Source organism: Borostomias antarcticus (assembly GCF_949987555.1).
Source record: "Borostomias antarcticus genome assembly, chromosome: 2".
Lineage (NCBI taxonomy): Eukaryota > Metazoa > Chordata > Actinopteri > Stomiiformes > Stomiidae > Borostomias > Borostomias antarcticus.
Genome location: NC_140235.1, coordinates 35,542,181 through 35,554,680, shown reverse-complemented (window position 1 = coordinate 35,554,680; position 12,500 = coordinate 35,542,181). Strand labels below are relative to the sequence as shown.

Here is a 12,500-nt window from a genome sequence, read left to right as displayed (position 1 = left end):
GTCCGCGTCCCCCGTTAATACGAGGCCCGGGCCAGGAACGTGGGGGTGGAGGAGCGCTGAGCCGGGCCAATCCAAACACGGCCTCTCGAACCGGGACGACCGCCGGAGGGGCTGGCGGGTCGGTGATGTCACGTGGTCGGCGGTGTGGGGGGGGGGGGGGGGGGGGGCGTGCTACCTCTGTCGAAAACGCAGCAGCCCCCCTCTCTCAGCTGCCTGCGCGGTGATGTCATCTGTCCCGGAGGGAGGGGTCGTGGTTACAGCCTCGACTCTCCGCCATCTGGAGGCGGCGGGGCGCCCAAAACCGGCTCGCTTCACACGACGGGGGCGGGATGACGAGGTCGAGCTGCGGACCGTTCCAGAAGCTGCTCCGGCTGTGGACAGCGGCCGGAAAGAGCCATCCGATCGGGCGCTTCGTCTCCGGGAGCAGGGCCGGGTTTGGGTTCTACCCCGGACCGGCGGGTTTATCTGGAACCTCTCAACGGCAGGGTTCTACCCCGGACCGGCGGGTTTATCTGGAACCTCTCAACGGCGGGGTTCTACCCCGGACCGGCGGGTTTGATGTCACAGTGTGGCAACAGTACGTCCCCGGGCCGATGATGTCACAGCGCCCCCAGACGTGGCCTGCGGGTCAGCCAGCATTAGGATAGGTGGGTGTGTGTGTGTGTGTGTGTGTGTGTGGGAGGGAGGGCGGTGTGGCGGGGGGGGGGGACGTATGGGGTTTCCCTTGACCTTGTGCAGGGGTGGGGCTGAGCGTGGGGGGCCCTCTCAGAGACACACACACGTGCACTTACCTGCATGTATCTGATCTGCAGCATGAGAGAGGCAGAGCGGCAGAGGTCAGCAGAGTAGAATAACACACACGCACGCACACTCATGCACGCACGCACGCACGGAGCAGGTCAGAAAAGCTTTGGTTGGGCACACACACACATGCAAGGCGCATGCACACATAAACGCAAACACACACACCGAAACGATGAGAGCATTTGCACGCTACTCGCACACACACAAACATGCGAAAGACCAAACACACATGCACGATGATGACAACATTTGCACACACACACACACACACACACACACACAGCTCTCACCATGGGTTGTCGTACTTCCACCTTGATGATGTCCTCATAGATGTCGTCCCCATCGTCTTCACAGGGGACACAGTCGTAGATGTCATCCTCCCCGACGTCATGTTCACTGTGGAGCGCGCACACACACACACACACACACTCAGTCAGTGACAGTTTAGAATCACCGTTTTAATAGGAGTTTCTCTCCAAGGATGAGGCAGCACACACTTCTGACACGATCGCTGAGAGCAGCAGCGGTGCTTGACCCCCAGCAGCGGTGCTTGACCCCCAGCAGGTCAGCCAGAGGAGTCACCGTGGCGATGCTAACTGGCTCTACAACTTACTTCAGACAGATGAGCTCTTCTCTGTACAGTCACTTCACTGGTATGGCTCTCTACTGGGTCACACACACACACACACACACTCTGGACACACACACACTCTTGTGAGGACGGGCTGACTATCTAGAATAAGTCCCACTGAGGGCTGGAGCAGAGGTGGGGGGAAGTGTGTGTGTGTATGTGTGTGTGTGCGTGTGTGTGAATAAAGCATTATGGACCGAGAAGCAGTGGGATGTCACGGATATCCCCACGGCTAGCAGGAGTGGTTAGGCACGAGTGTCGTTACACCCCGCTAGCCGTGGGGATATCCGTGACATCCCACGGCTTCTAGTTCCATAATGCTTTTATACAATGGTTGCCACATTTATCCGTCAATATTTCAAAAACAAAGACAATACGAACTTTAAATAAATGTATTTTTAATGGAACTATTTGTTAATCATTTGCGGATACTTCCGCTGAAAAAGGGAACGTTGCCAGGCAACGACAATGCTACAGCAGATCTTTGTAAACATTGATCTGGACATTGCCATGGCTACTAATAAGAGGTGGATTGATATTAAAAGAACATTCCATTTTAGCGTGGGGATATCGTGGTTATCGCCACGGCTGGAATGCAAACTGACCAATAGAGACAATGGACCGGATCTATACCGTTGTATAATACAGCACATCCCTGAATTGGATACGTGTGTGGCAATGTCTGTGTGTCTTCATGTGTTTTTTACTGTATGTATGTGTGTGTGTGTGTGTGTGTGTGTGTGTATGTTTGTGAATACACCCCTGAATTGTATGTGTGTGTGCGCGCGTGTGTGTGTGTGTGTATGTGTGTGTGTCATGTGTGAAACAGAAGGCACACAGTACCCTGACAGTGTGAAGGAGGGGAAAAGAGGTGACAACAGAGGAGTTTGGTGTGTGTGTGTGTGTGTGTGTGTTTCATCTCTGACAGTCTCAGTGGCATTCATCACCAGACATAGCCATGCTCCTCTGGACACGCACACGCACACACGCGCACACACACCATACACAGCCCCAGTCAACTTTGACAAGCACACAAGGTGTCCTTCCACGTCCATGAGTGCCACCACCTGCCACAAACACACACAGGACCCGTTGGGAACACATGGAGCACACACACACACACGCACGCAAACACACACACACACACACACCAGTGTTTCCCCTACCATTGATTGCCTTGGAGGGGGCGGCCCGCCCCTCCTGAAAGACCCAAAATGCCCCAAAAAATAGCGGACTTTTAGCTAACATTTTAGCATAAATTAATGGAGTTTAACAAAGCGAAAATTAGCATTGGGGCTAATTTATACCACATAGGACCCTAACAGTATTATTCATTCGCTTTTTTAGATTATTACATTATCAGTCAAGTATTACGTTATCAGTTTTGGAAAAAAAAAGACCCACCTGATAATGTAATAACTTGACCAATATTGTAATAAGGTATTACATTATCAGAAAAATGGTATTACATTATCAGTCAGGAAATGTTATTACATTATTGGTTAAGTTATTACATTATCAGGTTTTATTACATTTTCGATTGAGTTAAGTCAAACTTTTATTACATTATCAGCCGTTATTACATTATCAGTTAATTATTACATTATCGGGTGCTACACAGCCCTGTCTCATCCCCCAGCCCTGTCTCATCCCACCCCAGCCCTGTCTCATCCCCCAGCCCTGTCTAATCCCACCCCAGCCCTGTCTCATCCCACCCCAGCCCTGTCTCATCCCACCCCAGCCCTGTCTCATCCCCCAGCCCTGTTCAGCTCTCACACACACACGCCCACATACACACAGACACTCACTCACTCACTCAGACGCACACACACACACACACACACACACTTGCACTGTTTAACTTGACTTGCTTTTTGTCTCATCTCATACCCTGTACTGTATGATAAAACCAAGCCCCTAGGTCAGTCTGTGAGGTCAAGTAGGCTTGGTGGTGTGTTTTAGAGTTTTGGAGAATCCTGACCTATGAGCCCACTGCTCATTCATAGCGGATGGTCATATGAAACTGGATAAACAACAATGGGTTATGCGTTTGTTTACAGCTCAAAATATTGATTATTGTTCACAGCGTATGGATGTCTCTCAATATCCTTACTGCCGTGCTCCCAAGCTCTTGAGTTTTTGTCCCCGAAGTGTGTCCTCTTGACAACAAACTTAGACTGTGAGTGCGGGACATGCAAATAAAACATGCAGAATGTCCCATGCAAGCAAGAGGGCATCTCAAATGATCAAAGGTTACTAAAGTATCTACTGTACATTAGCTAAGCTGGCAGAGTCAAGAAACAAGCTGAACACTAGATGACTACAGTAGGTATTGTGTACTCTAGCTACAGTACAGTAGCTAAACTGATTATATTTAAAGAGGCTGCAGTTCGGTTGTTTTGATTAAGTAAAGTCTTCTTTATAAAACTGCAGTTTGATATTCGAAATTTGGTTGAAAAAAATGATTTATGAAAATAAAATAATCAAAACCAAGAAAATACAAACAGAGAATGTTAATTTACACACAGTTGTTCTTGGCTGTAAGGGGTGTTAATGGGACGTCACAAAACTACAGTAGCAACGATTAGCCGATCAATTAATGCCAGCTTTGTCAAACCTACATTTAGCTGCTTATAAGCAGCAGCAGTGATGTACAGTATGTCAGCAGCTGTGCTTGATTTAACTTCCTTAATGTTTTGCCCATGAGCTGGTAGGGGTTTGGAATGCTCAGAACAAACAGAAACAAACAGTGAATGCATTATGATGTCATACAATATAGATTCATTTTGGAATTCCATTGCACCCTGGGAACATTCTGAAGGACTCACAACTTAACAAGCTCTCCAGTATGAGGCCACTTCTTTTTTTAGCAGTACCTACACAATGGATTTTCAAAAACTCAAGTTGATCTTTACAGCGGCTCTGCTAATAGCATCCGCAATGCGCAAGTCTCCAGACCTCGAGAATGTTCTGAACAGCCTTATAGGCCTGCCAGCTGTCGTGACTGGACAGTTTTCTGCCACCCTGGACTGCTTCAGCCTACAGTTACCAAACATCTCATTCTCTGACGACGTAAGCAGTGCAACCAAGATGGCGACAACAGCACCAAACAACCAGCTACAACCACAAGATGCTCTCGAGACCCTCTGCCAACCTGAGACTCTCAAACAACCTGAGACCCTCAGCCAACCTGAGACCCTCAGACAAACTGAGACCTTCAGCCAACCTGAGACCCTCAGACAACCTGAGACCCTCAGCCAACCTGAGACCTTCAGCCAACCTGAGACCTTCAGCCAACCTGAGACCCTCAGCCAACCTGAGACCCTCAGCCAACCTGAGACCTTCAGCCAACCTGAGACCCTCAAACAAACTGAGACCCTCAAACAATCTGAGACCCTCAGCCAACCTGAGACGCTCAGACAAACTGAGACCTTCAGCCAACCTGAGACCCTCAAACCTGAGACCCTCACCGAACCTGAGACCCTCAAACCTGAGACCCTCAGACAAACTGAGACCCTCACCGAACCTGAGACCCTCAAACCTGAGACCCTCAAACAACCTGAGACCCTCAGACAAACTGAGACCCTCACCCAACCTGAGACCCTCAAACCTGAGACCCTCAGACAAACTGAGACCCTCACCCAACCTGAGACCCTCAAACCTGAGACCCTCACCGAACCTGAGACCCTCAAACCTGAGACCCTCAAACCTGAGACACTCACCCAACCTGAGACCCTCAAACAAACTGAGACCCTCACCCAACCTGAGACCCTCAGACAAACTGAGACCCTCAAACCTGAAGATGTGAACACCCTGTCTGGCTTAAGAATAAGAAGAAGAACAAGAGTCAGACTCCAGAACAGTGAAATGAGTGCTGGGACCTCTTGGAATCTCATTCTGTGTCTGGCACTGTGGACCAGTGCAGTGGTGCTGGAACTCCATGCAAATTCCATATTCAAAGACTGGCCTTCAAAGATGCTGTTAGGGTTCACCAGAGCCCTGTCGTGGCGGAGTGGTCCTATCAGAAGGAAGAACAAGAAGATGTCCAAGGTAGGCATGGTATTACGCAATGGCGATCGTAAGGAAACATGAGGGGCAGGTTAAGCAACGGTGTACTTGCCAAGTGTTTATGCTCTGTTTTTTTTTCTTCCTTAGCGAATGAGGAACGCAATAAAGGAGGAGAGGAGGAAGGCAGCCCTTCTGGAAGAGGCTGATCGCTCTTCCTCTGCCCTGCTGATCCTCCGGGAGCCCAGCCTCAGCTGCCGTCGCCGTGGGGGCAGGTGGAAGGGCTACCGCCGCCGATAATTGCCACCATTGGCTGCTATGAAGGAGGAATTTAAATAAACCTTCAGCTTTTGCAATAAACATATTGTGTATTTTATTATGATTTTATGCTATTAAGGATTGAATCAATGAGCAGAGACTATAAATAGTTCGATTTTTTTTTTTGCCATATTATGCAACAGTTGCTTATCAGCTCCCAAGTTCCTGACTAAACAATATAACATAAATGTGAATAATATTAACCGAGTAAAGCCTACATGAGTGATACGTCAGATCCAGGGACGTTCTGCAGTGCAGATAACACCGCTCTGAGAGCAGCACTGGTGTTTTGTCTTTGACACACACACACACACACACACACACATAAACACAAACTCACTAACACAAAAAAAACAAACACAAACACAAAAACACACACGCACACAAGTCCATGGTTATGTGGTGTGAGCCAGTGAGAGAGCAATGAAGATTGGGACAACCACACCCCCTTTTTTCCTGGGGACAAAACAAACCAGACCAGAGCGCGTGAGCGCCGTCGGTTCTCTAAACCCGGTCCGCGGAACGGCCAGTTCTGCCGCGTTCTAGACGCCGTTCTGTGAGCGAGTCCGCTGCTCGGGGGGGAAAGGCGTCCCGTTGGTTTTTCACCACGCTGATTGGCTGACCTTTAATTAAGCGAGGGAGCCAGCAGTGCAGAGACAGACTGTGGAGAGGAGGACGCGACCTCTGACCTCCTTCCGAGAGAGCCAGGAAGTAGCACAGTCTCCACCAGAAGAGGCTGACCAGCTAATCACTCCTTCCATGCAGAGTTTGGTTTTTCTTTTTTTCTTTTTACTCTATTTTACTATATTTCTTATTATATTCTATATCCTTTTGTCTTATTATATCACGCAAGGTTGAGTCGGCTCTGAGCCAAAGATTTTCATCACTGATAATGATGTTGCATTGTTATTGAGTATATGACAATAAACTTGACTTTCCTATCATACTCCCCCATCACACTCCCAAAGCTCCAGCTCCAGAATTATGTTTTATTCAGACGTCGCTGGGGTCTTACTTTCAACTTCCGCCGCTTTCCCCGACGCGTTCGAGCCGAGTGAATGTTTTCATTGTCATTCCGTAACAATGCCGTCCGTTCATTTGTCATGCAGAGGAATGGCGTGAAGAGGATAGTATCGGAATCAAATCTAATTGAGTCTATTTGTGTGTGACCCACCTCACCGCTAACCTTTCCCATCAGGAATGTGACCGGAATGTTCTCTCTCTCTCTCCTCCGACCGAGCAGAGGAGACGGGATCGGGATGGAGGGATGACGAGGGAGAGGGGAGAGAGAGAGAGAGAGAGAGAGCGCGCTCCGGCCTCGATCAAATATTCACCGTTGCGCTTCGCCTCGCGTGGGGGGCCCGTTTGAGGTTTTTAATTGAGGTGGAGCGGTTCACCTCTCGTTGATGCGTTTCCTTTTCCCCTCCCGTGAGAGGAAGTGACTCCGGCTGAATACAGAGCAGCTTGACGAGAGACGAGGTGGTCGCCACGCCACGCCGTCCCACAATGCACTCTGCTCCAAGGAGGGGGAGGGGGGGGGGTTTGGCGGAGAGACAGATCTTCGCGATGGAAAGCTCAGTTTCGGGAGGGAGTTTTACGACGTGGTTTTACGACGTGCGGGTCAGCGCCAGCGGTCTGTGTGTGACCCGTAGAGTGGGAGTCGCTGACCGAGCGAGCCTTCGGGGGCGGAGGGGAGCTGGGGTGTGTGAGCAGGACGGCGTGAGTCATGTGTTGGACGGGGGACGCCTAGAATTAGGGAGAGGACATGTTCCGAGGAGACGTTGGAGGTCCGAGGAGACTTGGGAGCGTGTGTGTGGGTGTGGGTCAGGATGTTTCTGTCTGATTAAACGCCGTCGGTCCGGAGGCGGTCAGCGCGTTGGAACGCGACGAGCTCGATCTCCGTGACCTCAGACACCCCGCGGCCCCACACGCCCGCTCTGACCCGGTCATTATGAGGGCAGGGGAGGAGGTGGAGGGGGGGTCGAATGTGGTGGGGGGGGGGTCCCACAGGGGGCTTAACAGAACACGCATTTTGAAATGTTTCTTAGGTTCAGTTCTGATCCACTGAGCTGTAGGAGAGCTCCGGCAGACTGGCCCCAGACTGGCCCCGCCCTGGATGCTACGAGATCCCGCCCTCACCCCCCCTGCTGGGAGGCTGCAGCAGCTCTGACCCACGGGGCCTCGCCCCCCCACCCGCCAGACAGACCGGACCGACCGCTCCTCCGAAGCTCCGCCCCCTCCCGGGCCGCCCAGGGTTCGAATACTACCGGACTCTCACTGACCAATCCTTCTCCAGGACTCCCAAGCCGGTATCTGGATTATATGGGGAATGCTCTTTTTTTTTTTTTTAACAGCTGCAGCACGGGTGAACGCCAGAGCCACGTTTTCCATTCGTGGAACAATAAAGTTGATCTTGAATCTTGGGCGAAGTGTAGCAGTGGCCTGAGGAGCAGACAGTGAGGTCATATCCCACAGTGCACAGAGCACAGAGACTTCCTGTTGATGTATACGTGGTGTGTGTTATTAGACACCACTCAAAAGATTACCTTGACAGGTAAAAGTTTGTTCAGACGTGAAGAAAACTTTCCACAACATTTCCAAACATTACTTCAGTTCCGCAGAGCGGGGAGAGTAAACATATTTCCACACTCCCCCTCGTAGGCAGGGATTTAGAAACTAAATCCAATGAAAGGTCATTAAGATTTCCAGTAGCACTCAGAGGATGCAATTACTGCCGTGTGCTCGGGTAGAGAAGTGGATTAGCTGACCGACACATCGAGACTGAGGCCAGCGCATTTGTCGGCTGATGGGTAAATAAACAGATTTGCCAGGAGGAGAAATATCAGCCTCTCTCCACGTTCTCCTCGCGAGCTCAGTGATGTTTAGAGGAGATTAGCGGGTCTCTCAGATGGGGGGTGTCTGTCGGGGTCCGGGGGTCCGCCGTTCTGTCACCACCGGAGCTCGGTGAGGGCTGGGGGCCTCGAGGGCCCGACCTGGGGCCCCTGCACCGGCTAGGCTGGGGGAAGAGGGGAGCGCACACACACACATAGACACGCACACACACACACAGACAAGCGTACACACACGCGCACACACACACAGACAATCATACACACAAACATGCGCGCATGCACACACACACAGACAAGCGTACACACAGACCAGTGTACAAACACGCGCGCCCACACACACGCGCGCACACACACACACAATACACGTCAGATAAGGCTCCGCCCATCCCGAGACAGGAACGCCGCGCGGCGGTAAACCCACCACACACGCGGTGGAAGATGGCAGCTAAAGCAACCCTTTGTGAGGATTTTATGCGCTCCGACCTGTTTTAACCTCTGCCTCTTGGCCAGGTCGTCATTGTAAATGAGAATTTGTTCTCAATTGACTTACCTGGTTAAATAAAGTTTAAATAAAAAAATTAAAAAAATTCTGGAGCTGGCAGCTCGGCAACTAGCCGCGAACTGACCGCAGCACAACGTTGATGTTAGTCTGAGAAATATTCACTACCGAGTACGAATGTGTGTGTCAGCCCCGAGGGGACAAGCATGTCCCTCAGCCCCTGCGCCCGGTCGCACGGTGTTCCACGCGGTCAGCCCCAGGATGGACCCCCAGGTGCTGAGCTGACACTGCAGAGCCATTGAAAGAGGCGGGGGTAACCGGGTTGACCAACTTAACCTGACTGACCTCAATTAAGAAGATCTGCTCCAGGTAATCATGCACATGTCAGCTCTTCAACACACACACACACAGGGAAAAAATGCACATTTTACGAGTACACACGCATGCACCCATGCATGCACACACACACACACACACACACACACACACCCATAAACGCGCACACACTGTGGTTGTATCCCACTTAACTTGATGTGAGTCCTCCTGACGTGATACTGTAAATATGGAAATAGCCTCCTTCTAACAGGCCAGTCAGCAAGGCACTGACCTCTACTCACTGACCGGACAGACCACGCACAAGACCCTCATAACAGCGACACGATCTGCAATGTCCCCCCCGGGGATCGATAAAGTACTACTACCACACACAACCTGTCCTCCATGAAGCTCTTCAGAATGACCGTTATAAATGCACTGTCCTCAATCCTCTCTCTCATTTCTTTGTGTCCAGTCTCTCAGAGACGACCTCTTTTGTTATAATTTAACACTGGGGATTAGTCCGCTCAGCATATTCTGCTTCCTGGCTCGGTCCGGTCACACACTCACGCTGAATCAATCTCATATCAATATCACGGGACAATTAATATCTCTCTGAGTGCCGCGCTGTCGCTCGCTTAAGTGTGTCCAGCTGCGTTACACGCTGATGGGTCAATTGGGACGCAGCTCCCCTCTTCTAAAGGTCAGAGAGAGAGAGAGATAGAGAGAGAGAGAAAGATAGAGAGAGAGAGATAGATAGAGAGAGATAGAGAGAGAGACAGAAAGAGAGAGAGAGAGATAGAGAGAGAGAAAGAGAGCGAGAGAAAGGGAGAGAGAGAGAAAGGGAGAGAGATAGAGAAAGGGAGAGAGAGAGAAAGAAAGAGAGATAGAGAGAAGGAAAGAGAGAGATGGAGAGAGAGATAGATAGAGAGAGAAAGAGAGAGGGAGAGAGAGACACGGCGCCACAACCGGACCCGTTCCGTGAGGACCCGCCCCCCACTGCCCGGCGGCCGAACAGGGAGCAGGATCCGGCGCCGAGCCGACCCGACGGGCCACTGGGAGAGGAGAGAGGAGCCCTCGGCCCCCGGGGGGCCCAGCGCTGGCCCGGGAGAGGGGGGGAGGTTACAGTAATAGGGGGGAGCAATCAAACCAGAGAGGCCTTTCACTCACTGATAAACGCTCCCGACGTTCACCACCACCTCAAACCCCGCCCACTTCGCGCGCCGCCTACCGACAGCGGCGGCGAGGTCGTCAGTTTCGCCGTAGCAGCGATCTGCCTGCCTAGAAGGGCGATGTGATGTTTTTTGGGGGGGGGGGCGGGGCTGTACGTTAAGCCGTGCGCTAATCCAGCATTAGCCCGCTTGGCAGGGCTTCCTCTCCGCCCCCTGCCTGCCCCCCTCCCCTAGAGGAGATACCAGCGTGATGGATGCAGGAGGCGGGTATCCATGGCTGCAGCTCTCTCTCTCTCTCTCCCTCTCTCTCTCCCTCTCTCCCGCTCTCTCTCTCTCCCTCTCTCTCTCTCTCTCTCTCTCCCTGTGGGTGATGAATGACACCTATCTCAGTCATGCCCCTAATTACTCCGCATTAATCAGAGAGGATTCTGTCACACTGTCCCCAATGGCCTCTCTCCCTCTCTCTCTCTCCTTCTCCCTCTCTCTCTTTCTTTCCGTCTCTCTTCCTCGCCCGCCCACCTGCCCAGCGAGCCTCAGAGACGTCCAGCCGGGCCGGCCGGGCAGGAAGCCAGCGCGCTGCCGCCGTCGCCATGGTAACGGCGGAGAGGCGTAGGGCCGGGCGTTCGGAGTAAACAGGAGGAGGGAGGGAGGAGGACCTCACCTCCACGCCGCTCCCCGCACGGGGGATGGTGGGAACGCGCGCACACGCGTGTGTGTGTGTCTGTGTGTGTATCCATACTTACTCGGCCAGCTCCTCAAGGCTCCGGTACACATCGTCCTCATTGAGAGCAGTGTCCTCAGACGGGAAGGGCCTGAAACACACACACACACACACACACACACACACAGAAGAGAGAGAGAGAGTTCAGCACCATTCCATCAATAATAGAACAGGAAGGTTTATTCATGAGAGCCTGACACCACACACACACACGCACACACACACACACACACAGACACTTTATCTCCCTAAAACCCCATTCGGACACATCTCACACCAGTCCTGGAAGAACGACAGGCCTAGACTAACACACAGCATGTCAGAACAGAAATTCCCATGATGCAGTGCTTCTCAGCCCTCCGAGGCGCAGAGCTGTATCCCACAGGACACTCCGGGGAGGCGCTGCGTTCAAACGGATGACCGGTCAATTACCCCAATCAATGGTACCTACTGTACCTACCGTACCTACTAAAATAGGTGAGAGTGGAGGAAGGCGGAACGATTATGAGTGAAAATAAAGATGATCTGCTTGTATTGCATTCATTCATGCAACATTTGCGAGTATGCGTGATATAAAGATGTATATATTTGCATAAAGTATGCCATGTGAATGATAATAATAAACGTTTCCTATTTTTGTCCCTGAGGACAGCAGGCGGTCCAGCCTGTCCAGGTTGCCGCGTGAGGCTGGTCTCCGCCTGCGGGAGAGGAGGCTGCTGATTGGACGTGTGTCGAGTGTGTCACACGCAGTCCATCTCCCCCGTCTCCCCGTTAGGACACGCCCCTCTGAGGGATCTGTTTACGCCGCTGCTCTGACAAGCACAGCGCCACTCATGAGGGATGAACTAGACCTGCTGCACACGGCCCTGCTACGCTTTACCAATGAGAATATGACTGGTACACACACACACACATATTATACACACACACACACACACACACACACACAGACATAGACACACAGACACAGACATGCACGCACACACACACATACACACAGACACAGACACACACACACAGACAGACATAGACACACAGACACAGACACGTACGCACACACACACACAGACACACACACAGACACGCACACATGCACACACAGACACACACGCACACACACATACACAGAAACACACACAGACGCACGCACACACATACACACAGACACGCACACACACACACA

The 12,500-nt window shown here is 51.6% G+C and overlaps 1 protein-coding gene across 1 annotated transcript in view; it reads right to left on the bottom strand.

Moving 5' to 3' along the window:
• The window catches only part of LOC311322747 (guanine nucleotide exchange factor VAV2-like), a gene marked incomplete at both ends in the record, with an annotated part of 16,771 nt that extends 5,194 nt beyond the window's left edge, over positions 1–11,577 (bottom strand). The window contains 3 exons of the mRNA XM_084454845.1: positions 1,095–1,200; positions 11,340–11,408; positions 11,573–11,577. Of these exons, the coding sequence (XP_084310971.1) occupies positions 1,095–1,200; positions 11,340–11,408; positions 11,573–11,577 (180 nt within the window). The remainder of the gene's footprint in view (positions 1–1,094; positions 1,201–11,339; positions 11,409–11,572) is intronic.
• Positions 11,578–12,500: the final 923 nt, after the last annotated feature.